Here is a 24,927-nt window from a genome sequence, read left to right as displayed (position 1 = left end):
CAGAGGAGCCTGGTTGGCTACAGTTCATGGGATTGCAAAGACTTGGACATGACTCAGTGACTAATAAACACTTTCACTTTCAGCACGGTTACCGTCTTTCCTGACAGCTCCTCACCCCTGACCAGAAGGTGGCTAAATTCAGGAGGAGTTGATGGACTGGGGAAGGAGGGCATTTTTTCATATAGAGCATTGTTCAGTGTTCGTCTGAGAACCAGTTGGAGGATATCCTTTTCCTAGTTCCCAGCACTCAGTCCATCATTGTGGCATCAGCTTCATTTCTTATGACTGTGCCAGGCAGACAGGTCTTTGTTGCCATTCAAGTTCACTGCCGGATACCAAAGGGCCAATAACACTAGGGACCTACAAGGGTCCCTCTAAGGGAATGGGAGGGGGTGCATATGTTGGAAGCCTTCTCACACACTCCAGGCCTTGAGTCCCTGAGCGTGTCTGTCCATCCACCTGGGAGACAAGCATCTGCTATGTTAGAATCTGCCTCTGGCATTAGGCCTTCAGAAAAGAGTGAGAAATTCTGTCCCCACTGAGTCCAGTCAAGTGGGAAAAGACTGAAGACAGATAAATCACTATGAAATGTGCCAAGAGCTCCATCTAGAGATGCAGAGGAGGGCCCGGACGGCTTCTCTGGCTGTTCGAACAAGGCGGTAGTGGTGTTCTGTGTGAAAACACTGAGAAGCGTGTCCCAGGCTGCCTTCCTCAACTGGACACCCAGTGCACGAGGCGATCTGGACTGGGGTGCTGCGGCAGACGGGCACAGGCTCCGGCACTGGGAGCTCTGACTCCATGGCTAACGGGAGTGATGGGATCCAGGGTTCCTACCGATCACTCGGCTGCAGAGCAGACGAAGTCCCGGGACTAAAGGGGCAGTGAGTAGGGACGCTAGCCCTGGCCCTCCTCCACATCCAGGCAGGACAGGGCCTGTGGCTGCTGAACTCACTTGAGCCGACGCTCACACTGTGAGAAAACTTAGTGCTACAGACTGAATGTGCGTGTCTCCCCAAATTCATGTGTTGAAATCCTAATCCCCAAATGTGAAGGTGATAAGGCTGTGAGGGTGGGCGCCCAGGATGGGATTAGTGCCCTTATAGTAATAACAGAGACCCCGGAGAGCTCTCTCACCCTTCTGCCAGGTGAGACACAGTGAGAAGATTCGAACCAGGAGGTGGGTCCTCACCGGACACCACGTCTGCCCATTCCTTGAACTCCCAAACCTCCAGAACTGCGAGAAAATAAATGTTTGCTGTATAGGCCTCCAAAGTCTATGGTATTTTTGTCACAGCAGCCCAAGCTAAGACGCAGTGAACATAGTCAGCATGTGAGGCAGCCCAGGACAGGCAGGGCTCCTTGCAGACACCTGCTCTAGGGCTCTGTCATCACACACTGGGGTGAGGTGCGGGTGGGGTCAGGAAGGCCCTGGCTAAGTGTGGGTCCGGTGTGTGCTCCAACACAAACCAAGCTGCTTCCCCAGACATTGCCACATCAGGGACAGGGCCTACACACCATTTAGGAATGGCTGTGCTTTCCCGCTGGGTCACCTATCTCTTCCTGACAGGTGTGGCCTTCAATCCCTCAGACTCTCAGTCCCTGCCGGGGAATAACGGGGGTGGGAACAGGACTCATCTCTGGGGCTGGTGGACCCCTGGGCCACCACCTAGCTTCCCCCGGCGCACCACCCTGTGTGCCTCTTAGCACTCCAGCCTTTATGGTGACGAGGGCAATGGTGTCCACTTGAGGCTGGGAAATGGGATTCCCCACCCCCGCAAGTTCTGTTTCCCTAAGGAAAAAGGAAAATAACTCTTTGTCCAGACCACAGTTTGATTGAATTAAAAAAAGTGTATTGGATGTCCAATACTAAATAAAAACATGAAACTGTTTTTCAAAAAGCCATAGAGTTTACAGCATCAACTACAGAAAAGGCCAAACAAGTGTGTACAGAAACTAGTTCCCAGCAGCCCTCCAGGCCCCCCTCCAGCAGGCAACAAGGCAACAGACACGTGTGTTCCAAATCTTCCTGAAGGAAGCTGCTGGCCAGCAGCTCAACTAGGACATGACAAGACACACAATGGTTTAATTTCAAAAATCACAGGAAAATGTAAGAAAATGTATTAAATTGTGAAAAGGTGCAATACAGAATAGCTTTCCTATTTCTTACTTTTAAAAAAATCCCCCAACTTTGAACAGTTATTTATTTAAAAATAGGTCCCTCCCCCCGGCCCAGTTCTGTGGCAGTATGCAGGTACCAAGGCCCTGAGGTAACAGAAGTATCAGGGTTCATGGGAGGGAATGCCCCGAATACCGAGCATGTCTCTTTGGGCAAAAGGTAAGACAGTTTCTGGGGAATCTAGCGCTCCTGGTGTCCAGGGTGCTCTTTGCAGGATCAGCTGAAGTGCACTGGATTTCCAGAATCCTGCCCGGCACTATCCTCCATGACCAGCTAGCAGGGCAGCAGGAGGCCCAGCACTGCTCTTTCCATTGCCCCCAGTCAAAAAACAGAGAGTTTCTCTCCTGGAAGAGCCAGTGAGCAATGAGACCTAAATGGGGGGAATCCCCTATGTAGAAAGGCAAGTGGGGCTGGGCGCCCCCTGCTGGTCTCAGCCACTGAGATGATAGCTCTTGACTACCAAACCACAGGTCCACCTGCCTTGCACACTCTCTTCTAGGATTTGCTGGGGTGTCAGGGAAGATGCCTGAGGGTCAGTCCTGTATTTTTTCTTAATATATTCTTAATATATAAAACAAACTCAGCTTCTTTCCTTTTAAAGAAGAAGCACACGAGAACCACCTGTAAAAGCCAAAGGTTCCTTGTATGGCTGGTCTCTCAGAGCCCCTCAGAGACCTCCTGCTGCCCTGTTCGAATCAGGGGCTTAGCTGAGCTGCTGGGAGAGTGGTGGCGGGGGAGCGCTCTCCTGGTCCCTGCTACTTATGGGGCAGTGTTCAGAAAGAACTGGGAGCCTCGCTGGTGCTGCAGCCCCTGCTGCTCCGTTCTTGCTAACGCTGTCTCCACACGGGCTCCGAGACATAGAAATGAGGGCTGGACTGACCGAGGACAGGAACTAGAACTAGGGAGAGGCAAGGAGTCTTGTGTGGGAACAAAATCCCCACCTTAACTTCCCCCAAGTCAGAGGGTTAACAGCAGGACAGCGGGTCCACCCTCTTCTCTGATTTCCTAGGAACGTGCCAGGCTTGAGCCCTGACCTTCGTCACTCCTGTAATACGACGTCTGACTCCTCAGCGTGGCTGTTATTATCCGGATATTACCAAGATGCCAGGGCAGCTACATCCTTGAACCCACCTATTGCACAGAAGAACCTTTTTTAACTAGATCCAAATGAAACTCCAGTTGCAACTTAGTGACAATAGAGATGGACATGCCAGGACAATAAAGAAGATGCTTCCGTTCTCTGCAGGCTTCTGGAAGAAAGTACAATGACTGAAACATTCACAGGGTCTCAGCAGCCCCTCCATTTCCGATTCCCAACCCTCCCTGCCCGCCCCCACCCCAATACTGAAACTGCACAGAAACCAACAAACAAGTCCTTTCAATGTTACATTTCATTCAGATAGATCTGTAATCTCACAGTGATGAGAGGAGAAAGTCAGGCCTTTAATAATTATAAAAAAATAATAAAAAGCTTACAAACAGCAATGCAGTATTTCCTCCCCCCTTCAAAGTGATGGATTAACAGCTGGTAGAGGATGCAATGACTCAGAATCAAAAATAAAAACAAAAACAAACCAACCCCTGGAACAACCCACACTGTCAATGACTTTCCATACATAATTCAAACAAGTAGTCAAATGTCAACCACTTGTGGAGAACACCACGGACTTCCTTGGTTTTGATAGTGTTTTTCTTTTGAAGGTAAAATAAAATAGAACACAAATAAAATTGTACAGAAATGCCAATGTCTACACTCCATAAAGGCGATGCCGTCGCAGCATGAAGACACGGCCTGCCCACCAAGTGAAACATAGGTTGCACTTCTTGCCTCTTCCCTGGACACAACATTCTGGCCCACGGTGCCCAGTCCTGCAGGGTATCGGCAGGCAAAGGGAAGCTGCCTCCACACGGGCGTCTTCCAGGCTGACTGGGAGAAGGCAGGTGGCCAGGCCTGGAGCCAGCCCCACGCGGGGGCACTGGCCGGGCGGCCTGCTGACTCTGTGTTCTCAAGTGCTGTCCTCTGGTGCTCTGTACAACTCCTTGATTTCAAGGCTGAGTCCCAAGACTTCTAGACTCGGGCCGGGAGTCACGTCCCGGTCAAGGTGGTCACGCTGTCGTGATGGCGTTCAGGTCCTTCATCAGTCCTTCCAGGTGGGCCATCTCTTTGGTCAGCTCATCTGGCTCATAGCTCTACGGAAAAGAGAATGCTGTTACCGGGCACGACCCAAACAGCCGTCCAGAAGTAGGGCCCACGGAGAGAGGTCACAGTGTCGAGGGATGAGTGGAAAACTGCTGCAGCCTGGACTACCCACGCCCCTGCCAGCCCGGGAGTCAGAGGCTGCAGGATGCGCCCGAGCCTGCAAGCACTCATCTCTTCCCATCGCAAAATGCCTTTCCTCCAGCCTGCGCTGCCAGGGTCACAAGGACCTCACGGGCCCCACCGTTTGCCCTTCTAGTCTCTGTGGGAGCCAACACAGTTGGTGTGACCCCTGGATCTCTGCGCTCCAAGCTCTCCTCCTAAGAGAGTCCTGTACCAGGAAATGCAGAGGGAGGGCATATTTATTGGAATGTGGGAGTGAATGATCAAGGAGAGACTCTATCGATTTTGTTTTGAGAGCAACCACTCAGGCAACTTCCTCTATTGCATCCTGCTCAGGAAATGAACAGGGGCTGGGGGGTAAAAGAACATGTGTATGGTTCGAACCAAGACAAGAGGATCAGAGAGACAGGCCAGAATTGAAAGGAAGGCAGGTGTGACAAGCTAATCCGAGCAGATCGAGCCTGCGGCACAGCCCAGGTTTAGGGGAGCAGGTGAGTGCTGGCCTGCGGAATGAGCGAGCCTACCCCGCACTCTGGGCCAACATGGGAACTCACACTCTCGGAGTCTTCCAGCATCCTTGTGGTCTCCTGCACTTCAGGGGCACTGGGGACCACCACTGGCATAGGAGGCCGGCTCCTTCCTAAAGTCCCGATGGAGGCCGTCTTCACGGCATGGATGTGATGATTCAGAGCTGCAGGGGGAAAGGGCACCATCAGGGGTGTGTCTGAGCCTGCTCTCCTGGTCCTCATAAAGGTTTCTGAGGTCCAGATGCTGCTCAGGGTGAGGGATGCACACACACCCAGCACAGAGCTCCTGCTCTGAAAAGGGACTGGAACAGGGTGGAAGGGGGAGAGAGCAGGGCATCCAAGAGGCCAGAGAAGATGTCCCGCTTGGCTTTAAAAACTCATCTCTTAGACCAGTGGTTCTCAGTGTAGAGGTTCCAGGGCCCTTCGCAAAATGTCTGGGAGGTCAAAACTCTTTTCATAATAACACCGAGACACATTTTGGTGGTACAAAAGCAGTAGTGGGAAAAACTGCTGGAGCCTTAGCACAGATTAAGGTATTGGCACCACGCTGTAAAGTCATTCACGAACATGCACACTTGCCAAGTTTAAAACACAGCCAGTGTAATTAATGTAGAAAAAGTTATGATATGGAATTGATTACAATCCATAATCTTGTAAATATTCTAAAATGGAAATGCAGGTAAAATACTACTGCACACCAAAGCATGATGGCTGTCTTCAATAAAGGCACTTGTAATTGAGTTGTGAGCTGAACTTTCGCTTTCGTTACGAAACACCACTGTTATTAACAGTTCAAAGAAAGACTGACACACAAACAGGTTATCTAGACTTGAGCATTTGGCAGACATTTTCTAGAAAGTGAACGAAGTCCGTCAGTCACCTTAGGGAAGACAATGGACAGCATTTATTTCCAATGATAAAATTTAAGTTTAAAGTGAAAAATCAGAATTTTGAAAAACTTGTATCAGCTACCAAGAGCTTGAGGGCTTCCCAATATTTACAGACTTCGATGATATTAATGAATGATTTTTAGATACTATTTAACAAAGTGTATCAAGATTTGGAGGATCTGTATAACTCAGTGAACCAATACTTTCCAAATGACCAACATGTGGTGTTTAGTGTCATGCATTCAAAGTGCAGGATAGATGGATTTAACAGGACAGAGTACAAATAATTATATGGTTTTGGATTCCATGTGACAAACAAATCTATAAAAAATCACAGTTTGCTGAGTTTTGCTGTAGTGTCAAAGAAGAATACTCACAGCAGTCTAAAAAGTTTATATAAATAATTGTTCCTCTCCAACTACATATCTGTGAGGCCAGATTTTCTTTGACCAAAACAACACACTGCAATGGATTAAATGCATAAGCAGGTAATGACAATCTGGCTGTCTTCTATTAAGCCAGAAATTAAAGAGATCTGCAAAAATATAAGACTGCTACTCTTCTCACTATATTTTTATTTTGAAAGTTATTTCTCATGAAAAAGTGTTATTTACCTCAACATGACAGATTTATAGCTATTTTTATATGAATACAATAGTTTTAAAATCTGTTTTGATTTCTAATATAGTGAATAATCACAGGTATAACTCATGTGAAGAAAAAGCTCTTTTGCAGCTTCAATAGCTTTTAAGAGTTAAAAAGGGTCCTAAGACCAAAAGCTTGACAAGTGACTTATTCTGAAACAAACCATCATAAGAGAGAAATTTATGTGAAAGAGGTAGGAGGTGAGGACCTTTGCTGAGCTGTGTGAACTCAAAGAGTTAACAACCCTTCTGCAGGGTTATTTCTGCAGCCTTGGTTTTTCCCTTGCTTCCAAGTCTTGGACTCCCTAATCCTCTAGCTGGCAGGAATCCTATGGAGTGAGGCAGTTCTGGGAGGCCCAGATCTGTTGTTCACACTCATACCACTGGATTCTACCACCAAGCATCCTGCACACCAAACATACTTCAGAAAGTCAGCCTTTGCTCCCTGCCAAATTATTCTCTTGTTTATGTATGTTCCCAAAGGAGGAGCCCATCTCCTCCCTGAGAATAAGGACAGGCGTGGAGGACATTAGCTTTGTTATTCTGCAAAGACGTGGCGACTGGTGTCTTGAGCCAGAGCCATGGGGCCCCTCCAGTGGTGCTGCTGTCCTTGCTCACCTTGCTGGGAGAGTAACGGTGTGCTTGGCAACGCTGGATCATAGGTGGGAGGCCCGGGGGGTGGGATTGCGGGCACAGCAAAGCTCTTCAGTGGGTGGGAAGGGCGAACGTGGGCTGTAGGGAGACTCTGGCCCGAATCTTCCTCTTGGGAGCTGGCCAAGTAAGAGGAGCTGGTAGCACCTTCAGGATCCTGGTGATCGGTACAGCATGTCTGAGACGAGGAGGCTGGCATGGTGTCAGTGCTGGGGGTGTTTCGAACAGATTCTACAGCAGGAAAGTCTAAATGTTAGCATTTATTTTACCACTGAACATATGCACATTCTGGGGTTCTGGCTACCTACCTCTAAGGGCCCCTGAAACTGGTTCAACAAGCACTTTGGGTCAATGCTAGTTCAAGGGAACACAGATTGGCACCACTGCCAAGGCTAAGTAAGAATGGTCTAATTTCAGAGTCCCCCCAGAATCTGTCAACCAGATGCTGAACTTTTTTCACCTATACAGCTAAGTGGTCACAATTTTACAGATTTAAAGCTCTTCTCAGTACTCACTATGGAACACACATAAAGGTTCCTGATACGTTGTCTGTTAAGACGTAAACAAGAAAATTTAAAATTTTATTCACTGATTGACAGCCTCTGAGACTAGCCTTTCACAGACAACACATCACCAAGGCTACCTGGGTACCTGACAAGGAGCAGCTCTGCCCTGAGGCCTGGTGGTCCCTGAAGGAGAGGCCGTGCCACAGGCCCCACACCCCCTCTGGCAACTGCACAGCCTCCCCAGAGCCAGAGCCCCACAGCTCAAGTGCAGCCTGGACAGCCAAAAAGTCCAAAGGTCTGCCAATGGCTTTAAGATAATGCCATGAGGTGTCTGGGTGTCCAGAAGAAAAACCAGGGGTGTATCAGCCTGAAGAAGGGGCAGCTCAGGAAAAACATGACAAAAAGCTCAAAATAAGTGAAGAGGCGTCAGAGCTGTTCTGGAAGGCAGCATGCTGGGATAGAAAAAGCACTGGCTCTGGAGTCACATAGACCTGAATCCTAATCTCCTATGAGCTGAGCGAACCTGGCAGTAACCAAATCTGTTTCTTCACCTACAAAAATAGGGAGAATAACACATAATTTACTGAGGATTAATTAAAAAGATGAATAAAAAGTGCTGAACACGGGGCTCGAATGATTGATAAGATTTTTTTCTTTGTAGATTACCAGGTGCTTACTCTGAGCTAGGTACCACACTAAGTGCTTTAGACTCATTAGCTCATCCAATCCTCACAGTAACACATCAGATGCTGGGAGCCTAAGCATGGCCCAAGGACACAGAACTGATGGGCAGAATTCCGAATCCCGGCCCCTGAGTCCCAAGCCCAGGCTCCATCCACTGAACACTACCTGCTCTTCCAAGCCCAGTCCATACGTCCCCGATGCTGCAGGGGCAGAAGCAGCACCAGTTCCCAGGGCGACCATATGAGGAAGGCTTTTCACAGTGTGAGCTGGTGCAGACCACCATCCCCACCCTGAGGAGGGGCCTGGAGGACACCAGGTAATCTGAAGGAAGACCTCCTTTGACGCCTAGAGTCCTCAACCTCATCAAGGAAAATTAACCCTTTTAAGTAGTAATCCATGAGCAACCTGCTGAAACCCAACCTCTCCCAGCCTTTGTTGCTGAGGCAGCCAAGAATCTGTTCCCTTGGGCTCTCGGGAGACGGGCCATGGCGGTCAAGAGTGCTACTCAAAGGTCTGGCCTTGGGTTCCAGCAATAAAGGACTCATACCCCCTCCCCGAGTGGTGAAAGCCTGGCTATCTTAACCTCCCAGGCCTAGGTCACTTCTTGTCCTTTCCAGGGCTGCGCTGAGGGTCTCATTTCTCTTGCCTGCTCATGTCAGCTATCACCTCACCTGGGGAGCTGCTGGTCCCACTCTGTGATCCTGGGCTGGGTGGAAGTTGATTAGCGGGGGTAACAAGGATGAGGAGAGAGAAAGGATGAGGCTCTAGCCCTGACCATGTACTGGCAGATATGTTAGGACAGCTCTACCACGGCTGCCTCCACTGCCTCACTTAGACATATAAGCTTCCGAGGGCCAGAGACGGCGGGAAAGGTGCAAAAGGAGGAGAGGCCTGCCTACGCGGAGCAGAGTGCAGTGCACCTCCAGAGGGCATGGCGCGCTGTACTCTCTGTGAAGGGTGTGCCCTGAAATTGTGCAGCACCCCCGGCTCACGAGGGAAACGATGCTGTAACTAGAATTTCTACCTCCTGACTGATCTCTCAGAGCTGTCTAAGACACAAAGAGCACAGTGGCTGAGCACCTGGACAAGTGGAAAGTGCGTTTTCTGCATCAGGCGGTAGTGACCATAGCAAATGTCCAAGGAAAAGACAGAAAATGCCCTCTAGGCAAGGATGGCCTGGCCCAAGATGGGCTGAGGCAACAGCAGGGTCTAGAGACATAGGGAAATACAATAGGAGCAGAGCTCTGATCACTCTAGACACCTGCTCCACATTTCAGATCCATCTTCAGAGGCTCCATTAGGAGTTTCACCTTCTTTTAACCTCTCTGGTCATTAAAACAAGGAACCCTTTAGTGGAGGAAATCATTACTTTCTCCTCTTTCTGCTTTCTGCCTAAATACATACAGAACCAAACTTGTATCGACACTGACCCCTTGAGTGAGGAGTGGGTGGAAACTCTACGCTTTCTGTCAAACTTCAACCTCCTTCTCATCCAGGAGGGAGGAGGCAGGGGGCTGACCTGATTGGGAAGACCCTGCCACACACTTAGGTATGCTCATATTCCAGTGGGGCAGATTTTTTTGCCTTAAAAATGGAGAAATAAAGTCAGGACACAAAAACCTCTTTCTAAGAGCAGGTCTGGAGGGCTGTTTTTGCTCTGTTCTGAGATTACGTCTGTGAGGCAGAGTCTGGTTCTCCATACAGCCTCCTGCAGGCTGTCTTTCCCTAAAGGCAGGAACCCACACCTGGACTGGAGGGAGGGAAAGGCCAATTTCAGACATGAGTTCAAGCAGCATTCTCCAGACAAAGTAAGGGTTTGGGAGCAGATAACTTTGGGAGTTATCAGGCATGTCTTAGTAAGCTTGGATCTCCATCTGATGCTTTGCGTATGTTTATAACTGACCAAAACTTAAAGGAGGAAGGGATGTTACTGGCAACCCAAGCTTCTAAGCATGAAGTTTTGAAGTTCTTTTAAAAATGGGATTCACATGAAACTCCCTTATTTTCTAGAACTACCAAAACTCAGCTCTACTACTAACATCTGTAACTATTAAAAGACAAGTTTCAAGTTTCAAATGATGGAAAAAGGGTATACTGTGTATATGAGAATTTTTTTTTTTTAGCACTTTAAAACTGATAAAGCTGTTTCTTAAGATTTTCAAACTGAGACACGGTGGTCTAGAACTGTGTATCTTTACATACACTGCAATTGTTAGGCTAATGTCCCATCTATTTTTAGAGATGATCCATGCTTGGGAGCCCTTTTTAATTTCACTCCACTAGGCAACCTGAGGTTTAGAATCTGCAAAACTTCAACGTGGCTGCTGGCCCTGCTGCCCCCAGGTGTTGCTCTTACTTTGGTTCCTGGCAGATATATGTAATTAAGAGCTCACATTAGAAGTCCCTTATGGTTGCCCTAAGTACCCTCCCACCATTACGCAAAGGCAATTTCTAGTGTCTAAAAATCATCCAGATTACATTTTCCTTTCAAAGTGAAGGATTAAACAAACTGAAAATATGATGGAATTAAGATGCAAGTTGATGGAACAAGACATGGCTGTGTGATTAGAGCTGTTTCTTACTAAAATGACACCTTGCCCTGAGCACTGAACACTCTGGGAGAAAAATGAAGTGAATTTTACAGAAGAAAACTTGAGTCCATAACAGAAATGATACAACAGACAGATAACACTGACAAAAACTCCAAATCCTTCTAAGTGGGGCAGGTCCTCCCCCTGGCAGCTTGCCGACTCTTTCAGAATGCTTTCAACCTGGGGCTCCATCCTCATCTCTCACCTGTGGAATTGGCCCTGTCTGAAAGGGACATGGATGTGCCAATGGGCCATGGGCTGCCCGGGTGGTAGAGATGACTGCGAGCTGGAGAAGCGAGGCTGCTGGAGTGGAAATGATGGTGAGGGTTATCGAGGGAATGGATGGGATGGGCACTAATCACAGCTGTGAATGAACACAAGACAGAGAAATGCTTAGCATGCTTGCACAGACACACACACACCACAGTTCAAGAGCAGTGACCCCACACCCCCTGCCCCTGCAGTACCACCATTCCCTGGTTTTCTGGTGGCAGCTTAGGCAATTAGCCACGGGTTTGGACCATTTGCCATGGGTTTTACATTTGTCTTTAAAAAAAATCAACACGCTCTTATGCATATGTCTGTCTCTATATATACACAGAAAGAAAAAAGCCTGAGAATTTTTACTAAAATGTTAACACATTATCTTGTAGGGAAAAGTGGTGAAGATTTTTTTAAAAATTTCTTTTGGTTTATCTCTATTTTCCAATTCTTCTACAGTAAACATGGATTACATGAGTTATTAAAAATACCTACTTGAATATGTCACAAAGTATAAACCCATAAACCAACAAATGATGGATTCGGTATCTATAATTTTTTTTCTTCTGCTTATAAAGATAGAAGTCCCTTTTCCTTCGAGTATATTCCTAATTCATTCTGTCTTTTCTTACTTGCTGAGTGAAGCATGAAATAGGTATTTAGGTTGAATGAATAAGTGACTGTTTAATCAGTTTTCATATCTTAAAAGGAATGCAAATGGAAATGAACTGTTAAGGTCCAACCTAGTACTAGAAGCATGAAATGCTGGCCTAGGGCACCATCTCTTCCTGCTTCTAGTCTGGGACCTTAGCCATATCTACTCACATTTTAAAATATAAATGGATTTTTTTCTAAATTCTCTCTTTCCTTCCCACACTGGCTAAGGAATTCAATTTACTGAATTTAGCAAATGAATCCACATTTTCACATAGATATTCCACATAGAACTTTCTATGAAGAAAAAGTGCTTCTTTAATGAGCTTCCTTATCGATCCCAGAGATGGAAAAACAAAATCAGAAGCACAGCTGAGGCACAAACTTTTCTTAGGTACTCCATTAGAGTAGCTGTGGAAGCACAAAGTTTAACATCAAGATGGTGGTGGTGGTGGTGTAATTGCTAAGTCATGTCTGACTCTTGCGACTCCATGGACTACAGCCCGCCATCAAGATAACCAGCTCTAGAGTCCCGAAATAGGCAAACAGTAGGGCTGATCAGAAACAAGTGGGATCTTTCCTGCCCACCCTCCCTTTCCCTTTAGCAAGGACTTCACAAACTCTGTGATAAAATTCAATTAGCCCTTGGATTCTATTAAAATGTCAGGTCACCAAGAGACTCCCTGATCTTTGGGGGTGGGGGGCACTCAACATTACTTAGGTGAAGAAAATCCCAGGCAATACAATAGAGGGCCTTTGTTCTGCAGCATTCTCCTCACCACGTTCAAGCAAGCAGGTGGCACAACCAGCCAGGGACCATGGAGCAGGGCCTCCCCGCCTCAAGGCCTGGGAAACTAATCAGGGGCTTTCCCTGCTCTCAGGGCCCAGAGAGTGGAGGCAGTCCCCTGGGATAAAATACAGCGTGGTAAAGCTGGCTGAGGATAGGTCTCAGGGCAGCTGGGCAGTCAGCATCTCCTCCATGGAAGACAGGAAGTTTTCAGAAGCGGGGTGTTTCAGAATCAGTGTTTTTCACAATTAAGGCTAGGGTGAGGGGGAAAGGTGCCTGACTTTTTACCCAGGAAGTGCAACCTGAAAGTGTTTTAGGCATAGAGACTCTCACAAAAAGTAAAACAAAGCTGATTTTTGTTAAGGCTTTGTCAGTTTTTCCAAATTAAGTAAATAAAAAAATAAAAGAATGTGACAGTGCCTGTCTGGAATATAGCTGGCAAGCACCAGCTATTAGTTGAATCAGAATCCACTGCTTCTGTGCAAGGCCTTCGATGGAACCTCATCCCACCACCACTAAGCCATTCCCAGCCATGCTCAGACATTTATAGCCACGGTAGGTGGGTGGGGGATGCAGCCTCCAGGGAATCCTGGCTTGTAAAAAAAGACTGAAGCCATGTGGGGAAAAGCATATCTCAAGCCTGATCCTAAGTATATCTGGGCACTTGGTATCAGATTCTTGAATTAAAGAATCCACTCATTCAGCTGCTGGAGCACAAATAAAATAACACTGTATATTTATACATAGTCCTTCCCACCACCAAGAAAAGAAAAGAAAAGAAAATTAAAAAAAAAAAAAAACCAAGAATGCTGTCAACTAGTACAGCTTATCTTTTCTCTGTAACATATTTAAAAGTAACAAATCTAGGAAGAGGGATAGTCAAATTTTACAAGTTTTAAAAATAAGCCAGTTCAGGCAAGAACTAAAGCCTTATATAAAACAATCAAGCAGTCAAGCTACCATCTTCTTATAAATCAAAAGTAACTAGAATGAACTAATCTACTCTTTTTAGAGGTTTCCCTGGTGACTCAGATGGTAAAGAATCTGCCTTCAATGTGGGTGACCTGGGTTCGATCCCTGGGTTGGGAAGATCCCGTGGAGAAAGAAATGGCAACCCACCCCAGTATTCTTCCCTAGAAAATCCCATGGACAGAGAAGCCTGGGAGACTACAGTCCATGGGGTCGCAAAGAGTCGCACATGACTGAGTGACTAACACTTTCACTCTTTTTGGACATTTCTAAACCTGAAAATGTTTGGACATTTCTAAACCTTGTCCAGGGCATGTCTGATGAGAGGAAAACCAGTTTTCCTTGCACATGTCCAAGTACAGGCCCCTCTTCTTATCATGGACCCTAAGCAAAAACTACTTTGTGCAGAAATAAGCTATTAGTACATCAGTCTTTACTCTTCCAAGGCTGATTCTTAGAGTCTTGTGCAAGTGACAGCATGCGTGCAGACATGACATCCTCAGGGATCCCCCTGGTTTCCAAGTTTACAGTGCCATCTTCTGTGTGTAGGGTATCTGTGATAACTTAAAATCTCTGTCACTTGTGGACAGACATGGCTGACAGTCCTGAAATGGGACATCTTTTAAGAAATGAATAAAAAATCCCAAAGCTCATTTAGGTTAAACTGAAAAGTGATTTTTCAGGATTTAAATCTAGGTCTGACACTCAAATGGTAAAGAATCTGCCTGCAATGCAGGAGACCAGGGTTCGATCCCTGGGTCAGGAAGATCCTCTGGAGAAGGGAATGGCAATCCACTCCAGTATCCTTGCCTGGAGAATCCCACGGACAGAGAAGCTTGGCGGGCTAAAGTCTGTGGGGTTGCAAAGAGTCAGACACAACTGAGCAACCAACACAATGACTGACAGTATTAATGTTTGCTAACCTACTGTTCAGCCCAAAGCAAATTTCAAGATTAAATAGTTTCTTAAACTTGCATTTGGTATTAGTAGGCAGGTGGCTGCCTATCTCTTTAGAATGGCTCAGAGGACCCTCAGCTGGAAGCCCCACTGTGCCAGCTCATCTGAAAGGCTTCCTCATCTTGAAAACAGTAACAAGGGAGAAGAAACACTAGTGTAAAATGTAATTGGTTCGTCCCATTGCATTTTGGTTTTTAATCGTTATAATTGAGTTTCAAATACTACAGGAGGCTGGGCAACTTTTATGCTTATCAAAGTGAGGCACAGGTCAAGCAAGGTTGAAAAACATTGCTATAAAAACAGAAACTCCACGCTATCTCCCTGAAACTCCTCTAAAATATAGTCTATTGATTAAAAAAAATTCTGCAATGCCTATCAACACTGATCATGTATCGGGAAGCCTAAGGAACACTGTGATACCTGGCTGTGCTTAGCCCCAGCCTAGAGCAATGACGCCCCATCTCTCCTGAACAGACCTGGTCTACTTTTAAAGAGACTGATTACTTCCCTAATGCCCGAGAGACTTGTGGAAACTGGCCTTGTAGTTTATTTACACTGAAATTAAAGAAGCTACTAGTAAGAATAAATACTAATCACAAAATATGGCAAACGTTTGATTCTTCTTCTCTCAAGGTGCCAAAGCTTTGGTAGATTAATTTTTGCATTAGGATCAAATGAAGTCAAAGAGATCATTTGTAGCTGTTCCCCAATATGACTGGATAATTGGCAGCACTTGGGAAAAGAGAAGCTTTTAACTTACGCTGGGGTGGCTGGGAGTCAAAGGGCATCATCATTTTTGGTCTCATTCCCCGCCTTCCTGCCAGTGTAGACATGCTGTCCTCTGATTCATGCCCTAGACATCAAATATGGAGGTTGGTTACAAACATGTGTCTAGGCCAGTGAGCAGCCTCAGCAGTAAAACATTTCAAGTGAAGGCAGATTCAGGACTCACAGACAACACAGTAGGGACAAGGTGTTTTTGCAGGAAGTGAAATAAAGAGGAAATTGACCATCATCACATTACAGGAGTCCCTGTTGAGTCACTGCAGTTGACATGATGCTGCCTAAATGTTTCAACGCAGGTCTGTGAGGAAGAGCAGGCAGACCAAGAATATGCCAAACACGACAACGAGAGCCGGGCTCCAAGTGAAGGGATGCAATGAAATGCACAGACGTGTGCCAGGCTGTCTCAAATCTTGAGCTGGTGAACTGTGATGAGAGACCTAGGAGAGCTAGGAGACTGCTTCATCTGGGTACAGAACCTCTCTCTCTTAACAGGCTAGTTATTCTTCATCAGAAGTTGCTGCTGTAACACACGTTTCTCTAAACCTAGCTTCTTATAGGAATTACCAAATTAAGGCAACTTTACAAAATGGAAAATGGTTTAAATGAAAAAACCTGTACCTCTATATGAATTCCGCCTTTGATGGATGTTGCTGTCCATGGAATTGTCAACTGGTGTGATATCTTGAGAATTACGAGGAATTGGTGTATCAGTCATGATGGGGTTTGGGTCTGGAGACTTATCAATGGGTTTGAGCTCCAGTCTCTCATGATGGATCCAGAGGTCTGGGGGTTTGACATCTTTGGAGTTCCCTTTATACTTGTGGGAGCCATTCACTGATTTGCAAGCAGCTCGTTTCCTAGGTACAAAATTAAGAGGATTTTAAAAAGTAACTTGTAAGTATTATTGGTCAAAACAGTTTGAAGTTTAAAACAGTCCTTCTGAGAGATGCTTCAGGCAAAATCAGAAACTACACACAAATAAGAAAAACAGAGGCAAGAAGTTTTACCCTGGGGAGAATGATATGAAATGATGCTGGCAGGATGGGCTGGGGTCAGATCATTAAGGAATTTTAGAGCCAAGAGCAGAGTCTGAACTTGCCTCTGTGAGTAAAGAGAAATCCCTAAATGGTTTTAAGCGGGAGAGTAAGGAGATCAGTTTTGAGTTAAAAGGTTAATCCAACTGGGGTATGAAGAATGGATTTGAGGAGGAGGGGACAAAACAAGGGGGCCGTTAGGGTGCAGCTGCAGCAACTGCAGCCTGACTGACGGTGGCCTGGGGCCGTGAGGATGGAGGGGAGAGGGGGATCTGATGGTTATTAGGGACCCGGAAATGACAGGGCTTGTTGGAAAAAACGGATGTGCGAAAAGACAGAAATAAAGACACAAGAGGAATAAAGGATACTGCCAACGTCTCTGGCTTAAGCCATTTACTAACACTGGGGAGAAGCGGGTTTGACAGAAAGAATTATAAATTGTTTTGAACATGCTAAGTGTCCATCTGAGACATTAAATATGAAACATAAAACAGGCAATTGGGTCTGAGACTGAAGCAAGCCTGAGACGCGGAAGAAAGAAGTCTTGGCCAGAGATAGAAATCTGGACACAGTTGAAATGCAGAAGTAAATGAAGCCACAGGAGTGGGCAGCTCCAGGCCCAGGCCCTGAGGAACGTCTACCTGCTGGCAGAGTAGACGGGAGAAGCTGTGAAAAAGAACACACAACCATGGGATACAAGAGAAGAGAGGGTTTTAAGAAGGAAGGAGTTGACTGTGTTAAATGTTGAGAGAGTAAGATGAGGACTGAAAAATTTCCTTTGGCTTTCGCAACACAGAGGTCAGTAGTAACCTCAGCAGAAGCAATTTTGGTGAAGCAGTGGGGGCAGAATTCAGATTAGGAAGGACTGAAGCATGAGTGGGCAGCAAAAGAGTGGACAGGTGAGTGGAGTGGAGGCGAGTCTTCAGCCTTGTGGTGAAGGGAGAGACAGGGTTTCTTTGTGGTTGGCGGTAAAGGCCATGCAGTAGAGGAAAGGTTACACTTCTTTCTTAGGATGGAAGAAGTCTGAGCACACTTGAACGCGAGAGGACGGAGCCAGTGGAGAGTGAGAGGTCAGGGGTACTGACAGAGGGCAAGCGCAAGGACCAGGTCTTTGAAAGCAGGAGGCACTGGGATTCGGCAGGTAGATGGAGAGCAGGTTTCCCATGCGAGGAGGGGGAGAAAATGACTGCTGCCGACACGGTAGGGCTTTAGGCCTAATGGTGATACACTGAGGTAGGAGTTCTCGTCTGTTGAGTTGGGGGGGCTCTAGAGGGATGTGCTAAGAAACTGAGGGGCTAGACTCTAAATGCTCTGTCGGCTTTGAGGCTGTGAGAGTCTATAAACAGCTACAATTGAAATGGGAGGTGCCTCAGATATGAGAGAAGACGAAAAGTACTAAGAAAAGCTCACATATTTTTCCACAGTCAATGGAACACTTGGAAAGTAGGTCAGTGGGGGAGGAGGAGGGGAAAACTCTATAAAGACTTGATACAACTCTCTTAAACAAAGGGACCCAAACTGTAGGACCTGCAGATTCAAACAGAGTACAGAACCTTTGACAAACTCATTTTCCTGCCTCTTAATCTGAAGACTTAAGTATTTCAGTACTTTATTTTTTATTGACTTTAGATTTTAGATTCCCCCCAGTGAGAAGGAATTCTGTCATTTTGTTTATTCAGAGTCTTTAAAATAAAGATCTCAAGGTCTTTATTTAAAACTAGATGTAAAATCAAGTTCATAAAGATAGATAAATGGGAAATGCTGAAAAAGAAGCTTGTAGAAAAGTTCTAGCATAGAAAAAATATGATTTTAGAGGTTTTAGGGAGAAACAGTTTTCTACAATCAAATGCAGGGGAAGCTGTAGGAGGCAGTGATCAAGAGGCAGTGATCCAATGTAAGCTGCTGAAAGCTATTTAACTTGGGCAAAAGAAAGATTAAAACCATCACATAACCTATAGAAAATGACAGTCATTACTAGCAGCAGTTAGACTGTAGCTTGTTCTTGACCGCTATACTGAAAACAAACAGATTTATGGTTATTAAATACATGCATCCTTGCCTTGGGCAGAGTTCTGAGGATAATCACACAGACATGAATTTCTTTCTCTCTTTATGGAGCAATACCTCCATCTTATGACCTTTTAGGATATTGCATCTAAAGTTGTTCTATTACTCATACTGTGTTTTTGCTATTAGGGGTAACTCAAGAGTCTCCTTTTTTTTTTTTTTTTTTAAATGGCACTGTCTTGCTGGCCAGAGATATGAAGAGAACGTGACCTAGGGTCAAGGATTCCCTCAGCTTCAGGAGTGAAGGCTATTATCAAGCACCACATAATGGTGATCACCTTGCTATCTGCTCTAACAGCCACAAGCCTCAAAATCCCAGGTGAGTTCAGGGCTAGCAGCCACCTTCCCTCTCTGCTAATATGATACACTGATTATAAATAATCCTTTTCCATCAATACATCTCCCCATCACACCCCCAACCAACTCTGCTTCCTGTGGTCCCAACCTCAACTGCTACTTTTGGTGAGTGAAAGTCGCTCAGTCATGTCTGACTCTTTGCAACCCCATGGACTTATACAGTCCATGGAATTCTCCAGGCCAGAATACCAGAGTGGGTAGCCTTTCCCTTCTCCAGGGAATCTTCCTAACCCAGGGATCAAACCCAGGTCTCCTGCATTGCAGGCGGATTCTTGACCAGCTGAGCCTTTGGTAGCACTTCTTTAAAAATACTCTTAAACTTAGAACTAGAGGTCTATGGTGTCCTCCCATCTCAGCTGGCATTTGTGCCATGAAATTCCACAGACTCCTGTGTATCTGGTTCACTGAGTACCCAGAGACAGTCAGTCCTCCAAAGGGGCTCCCAACAAGGCTGGACGTCATCTACTTTCCTCTCCCAGATTGATTCTGCACACTTGGCTCTTGTGACTTCAGAGGCTGAGTTAAATGAACTGTATCTACCTGGTAACTCTGCCCTGGCTTCCAGTTGAGTGTGGCCAGTAGAAGGCACAGACAAGACTGGAGGGTGGGAGGTATTTCCTCTTCTGCCCCATCCCTGCTGGGCTAGAGGGTGGCAGTAGTTACATTCCTACCACCATACATGGTTCCTGTTGCAAGTCCTCTCCTGCTGCTTCAGAGCTCTGAAAACAGCTCTCTCTTCTTCAGAAAAAGCTCTCACCTTCCTAAGGATGACAGTGGCCTGTCACCGCTGCTGCCTAATGCTAACTTCACCTTGGACGTTGCAAATGGTCCCTTCATCAAAGCCCCCTTCACCCATCTTGAGTGTGCCCCTCTTCCCTGCCAGAACCCAGAAGGACACATATTTAGCAAGAGGAATCATTCTGCATTTTCTTTAAAAATATTTAAAACATTGCTCTTCACGTATTTTCTATTTTAACTTTGTGTACAACTCCAGACACAGAGGTCACACAGAAGCAAAAGAATACATACAAAAAATGTATGGGCTACATCTGGGGCTCCTTACTTTTTCTGGTGAGAGGTAGTCCGCCGGGTGCAGAAAACAGCGATGATCACGACCACCACGATGGTGATGACGCCGACAGAAACGATGATGACCAGCAGCATGTTACTGTCTAGAGGAGAGGTGGGGCTTCCATGAGGGCTGTTACTGCCTGGGAAGGGAAAAACCGTACGCTCGTTGGCATTCCAGAAGTCTAAAGACGCATACAATCAGGCTGCAGAACCTTCACGTGAGTACAGATAACTTCTGTGAGCTTCTGTATAAAAGCAGTCATTACTGTGCATTCTATAAAAATGCCTTATGAATATGGCCATCTCCTCTAGATGATGAAATCTAGAGAGCTGAGTTTCTGCCCCGGGTGTACCTGGCACAAAGTTGGTGTTCAATAAAAGTTTCTCAAGACTGTACTGAACACTAAGCTTGGACCAGTAAGGGAGTCTGTCCCTTGGTGTCTTATATATAAACTCATCTTATAAAGCACCATTTGTAAATCACTTAAGTTTTCTGACTTTCAAAACCTTTAAAAAATGCATACTCATAGAAAACCAAAGTTTTTTTTCCAACATATAGCATTGGGATGCAGTCAAAAAACTACCTGAATCATAAAGTCTGTTTTTATAAATACACATTGTGTGCAGAGTTGATTTTCTTATTCAGATTCAGGAAAACGAAGGTCTGTACATACGCATTAATTTGACAGATATTTACTGAGTGGTTACAATGTGCCAGGCATGTTCTAGGAACCAAGGATACAACAGTGAACCACAAAAATGTGAATGTTGGGATAGGAATGGGGGCAGACAATGAATAATTAGTTTGTAGTAAGTGCCATGAAAATATAAACGGGGATATGGTACAGAATGACTGGGTGGCTAGTTTAGATTAAGCGGCTGGGAAAAGCTTCTCTGAGTAGATGGCATTTGGGCTGAGATTTGAATGATCCTACCATACAAAGGCCCGGAGAAAGAACATTTCAGAGAAGGGGGAAGAACAGTGGAAGGATCCTGAGACAGGAATGAGCTTGGCATGTTCAAGGGAGAGAAAGGCAGCCAGAGTTGCTGAAGCAAAGAGAGATATGCAAAGTTAGAGGGAAGGACGTGAGCAGAAAAAAAGATGAATATGAGGCTGGAGAGATGTGCAGAGGCGAGATCATTTAGGACCTTGAGGAAACAGATCTTCCTATTACCGTTCCTCTGTGCTCACTGGGTGCAGTTCAGTGTCTTTTTTTTTTTTTTTTAACAAGGCTGTTTGTAATCCTGCTCTATTCTCAGTCTTGCTCTCCCATTTTCTGAAACACTGTACTTTCCTTCCCACCTCATTACAAAAGTTATGCATGCTCGTATTGTAAAATATGGAAAATCCTACAACACAGATTTAACCACCATGGATATCTTTTCTTCCAGCTCTAATCATCAAAGCTGTACAATAATGGGATGAGCTGCTTTGCTAAGTAATGAGTGTTTAGTCACTAGAAGTACTTAAGAAGAGTCATCCTACATGTCTGGGATGCTGTGGAAATTTCTACCACGAAGGTGTGGCCTGGGAACCGATGTTCTTAGGAAGGCCCCTAAAGTGATTTTCATATACAACCTGGTTTATAAACTCATGATCTAATTCAAACTACATTTACTGTGGGACTCCCATAACAGTGGATTAGCTGACCTTCTGCTTCTTATTCTATGATTTTATAGGGTACATCCAAGCACAGTGCTAAAGCTGGGCTAATTTTGAAAGCTTAAGAGCTTATTCTTCTACATTTGGTTGAATCACTTCTATCCATTTCGGAGAAGGAGATCAGCAGACAGACAACTTAAACTGGATATAATGACCTTCAATAAAATAACATTTTTATATTTGGGAAAGACTATGGAACTGGGGGCCAATACAATGAGACCAAATTAGGGCTTTCCATAAAACCATTAATTAACAGCAGTACTGAGCTGTTGGGTGGGGCAAGCGGTAGAACAGGCGCTGCGAATCAAAGGCAGGGAATCTGGGCTTTGGGAGGCAGTTCTTTCCTGCATTCCACAGAGACAAAGTCTCATTTAACTGCAAAGGACCTCTACCTTCTGAGTTGGCCAAAGGCCGTCTTCTAAACTAGAGTAAGAGTGAGCTGCAAATGGGACTCCAGACCCTCCTACTAGGGATATTTACTAAGCCTCACTTTTTCCTGTGGTCATGTATGGATGTGAGAGTTTGACTATGAAGAAAGCTGAGCGCCGAAGAATTTATGCTTTTGAACTGTGGTGTTGGAGAAGACTCTTGAGAGTCCCTTGGACTGCAAGGAGATCCAACCAGTCCATTCTGAAGGAGATCAGTCTTGGGTGTTCAGTGGAGGGACTGATGCTGAAGCTGAAACTCCAATATTTTGGCCACCTCATGTGAAGAACTGACTCACTGGAAAAGACTCTGATGCTGGGAGGGATTGGGGGTAGGAGGAGAAGGGGACGACAGAGGATGAGATGGCTGGATGGTATCACCAACTCGATGGGCATGAGTTTGAGTGAACTCCAGGAGTTGGTGATGGACAGAGAGGCCTGGTGTGCTGTGATTCATGGGGTCGCAAAGAGTCGGACATGACTGAGTGACTCAACTGAACTGAACCGGACTATTCCAACAGCTTCCTAACCACTCTGTTTTGACTTTGTACTCTTGGCACCCAACTCCTTCTCCACCGTCATCAGGGTAACAATAGATACTCAATAAGTGGGAAGTCATAGTTTACCAGTAGTATCAGACATCTTACATATGTTACTCACACGAGGAAGCTTACATTTCTTAGCATCAGCACCTGAGCTTTTGACAAGTTGGTTTTAACCTACCTTCTCTAACTTGAGCCTATCCTGTTTCTAGGCAGTGTGGTCCCTGGAGAAAGCAGGCTGTTTTAAAGTGGGTTTTTTTTTTTATTTGGACCATTTTTAAAGTCTTTATTGAACTTCTTACAATACTGTTTCTGTTTCATGCTTTGGTTTTTTGTTTTTGGTTGTGAGGAATGTGGGATCTTAGTTCCCCGACCAGGAATCAAAACTGCATCCCTGCATTGGAAGGTGCAGCCTTAACCAGTGGACCACCAAGGAAGTCCCAAGCAGGCTGTTTTAAATTGCCACACTTCACACATGTTCTTACTACATTGCATCCTAGAAATGTCTGACCCCCTCCTAGACATTCAGTAATTTTCTCTGTGCCTTTTAAAATCTGGGTCAGAGATCTCTTCCAGAAAGCTTTCTCCTCTCTCTGTCAGATAGCTTGTTATATACTCCCCCTGCTTCTACAGTCTGTTACACAGCACCCGAACCTTTAGAAATGTGAGTGAATAAATGAATGATTCCATAAACCAAAGAAAAGACAAAGAAGTAACTGCTTTTCTCACAGTCTTGTGGACGACACATAAACGTAACATATACATCCCAGGAGGAGAAACTCATAAAGTCCTAGAAATCACAGCCTAAAAATTTCTTGAAGCAAGAAAGTTTGTCTGGCTCTCCAAAGAAGTGGCCGATTTCACTGAAGTCTGGGCAATACTTTTTATTTAAATTGTTAGTTGGAGATTAAGAGAACACTTTATTTCCATAATGAGACCAGGAGTTTCTGGAGGACTAGAAACTCTTTTTCCTTTGTCTTCCACGTGTTTCTCATGAAACAGTAAGGTTCATTTCTAGGAACTACCTTTGCGGACATTTTACTGTCCTGGATTCCCACATCTGACCTAGAAGGCTGTGAGCGACAGCAGAAAAGGCAGAATATGAAGTCGGAAGCCCCGGGTTTCTAGGGCTTCTATAATAAGTGGGTAGGTCCAGGCACATTACCTCTCCCCTGAGTCTCTTAATGTAAAACCTGGGAATAATGATACCTGTTCTCCCTCCCTCACAATATTATGACAATAAAATACGATTTCACGTGCAAAAGTAACTTATATATGGTGACGTTGTACAGAGAAGCAGGGGTCACCATTTAAGCTCTTAGGATGGCTAGGAGAGAGGGAATAATTTTTTAGAATTTCCAAACTAAGAACACCACAGTAAGCAGTGTGGAGAGAAATGAATGATTCCAAAGCATCTCTCAGGCTTGTTTTAGATGATAGCTAATTCCACCAGAGGGTTTATTTTTGAAAGTAAGGTTCTAATTATTTTGAAAAGAGGCAGTGGGCAATGAGAAGACTTGTTTGTTTAGAATCATTTTAAGTTGTATACACAAATTGAAACAATTTTATTTGTGAGTCTATAATAAATGGGTTTACAGTAATTTGGCAAATATCTGCCAGAAAATGCCTAAAGCCAGCTCTGTCGAATAAAAAGAAATAGGTAATAGGCTACAGTTCACAACACAGGAGCTGCAAGACACATTTCAAGATTTCAAGCAGAACTGCATTGTGCCCACAGGAAGCCAAATGAAGCCAGAGGAAGGGCTTTACCGCTCATTGGAGGTTTGTAGTCGGATCCCAGGTCTGGCAGTCGGCTTCCTTTCCCTGCAGACCCCGAGGCTGAAGAAGAAGAAATCATGTCAGTAACAACCTACTCCATTGGTGTGACAAGTCTACTTCACAGCTAGTGAGTGTTTTCTACAAGAAAAAAAAAAAAAAAACACCAAAACCAAAAAAACTCAGTCTACGCTGTCCATAAGAAAAGGAAGCAGCACGTACACACGACAGGGGAAAATACAGCCTATTTGTGCAAAACAAAGGGAGCGCTTTCTACTCAATGAGGCATCTGAAAGGCTGACACTCCTGTTCCATGGCTGTGTCCAGGGTGTAACAAGGCTGCCCCTTGCTGCTAAGGTTTCTCTAGCCCAAGAAACAGTTGCTGAGAAACTGCTCAGAGCACTTAGGGCAGAAGCAGCTTCTGGTGGAAAAAGGAACCAAGGGGACCGGTAAAGAAATGGGTTCATCTGAAGGACTGGCTTGATCTGGCTGAGCAGGTGCCAGCAGTGTTTGGATTCTTTTCTCAAAATAGGAAGCTGCCTTTCTAAATATAAAGTTACCTTAAGTGGGAGCAGGAAGGCAAGCAGAG

General features: G+C 45.4%; 1 protein-coding gene across 15 annotated transcripts in view; it reads right to left on the bottom strand.

Moving 5' to 3' along the window:
- Positions 1-1,828: 1,828 nt before the first annotated feature.
- The window catches only part of NEO1 (neogenin 1), a 235,864-nt gene continuing 212,765 nt past the window's right edge, over positions 1,829-24,927 (bottom strand). For 8 of the 15 annotated variants that reach the window (XM_027971564.2, XM_027971565.2, XM_027971566.2 and 5 more), the window contains 8 exons: positions 24,333-24,401; positions 19,925-20,072; positions 16,022-16,260; positions 15,378-15,470; positions 11,195-11,353; positions 7,176-7,439; positions 5,051-5,187; positions 1,829-4,366 (listed from right to left, as the gene is read on the bottom strand). In XM_027971564.2, coding sequence (XP_027827365.1) covers positions 4,283-4,366; positions 5,051-5,187; positions 7,176-7,439; positions 11,195-11,353; positions 15,378-15,470; positions 16,022-16,260; positions 19,925-20,072; positions 24,333-24,401 — 1,193 coding nt within the window. In that variant the 3' untranslated portion in view covers positions 1,829-4,282. The remainder of the gene's footprint in view (positions 4,367-5,050; positions 5,188-7,175; positions 7,440-11,194; positions 11,354-15,377; positions 15,471-16,021; positions 16,261-19,924; positions 20,073-24,332; positions 24,402-24,927) is intronic. The other 7 variants (XM_027971570.2, XM_060418923.1, XM_027971571.2 and 4 more) reach the window with 2 other exon arrangements.

This window comes from Ovis aries, chromosome 7 (assembly GCF_016772045.2).
Source record: "Ovis aries strain OAR_USU_Benz2616 breed Rambouillet chromosome 7, ARS-UI_Ramb_v3.0, whole genome shotgun sequence".
NCBI classification, from domain to species: Eukaryota; Metazoa; Chordata; class Mammalia; order Artiodactyla; family Bovidae; genus Ovis; species Ovis aries.
Note: the sequence above shows the minus strand (reverse complement) of the source record. Positions and strands in the feature narration are given on the sequence as shown.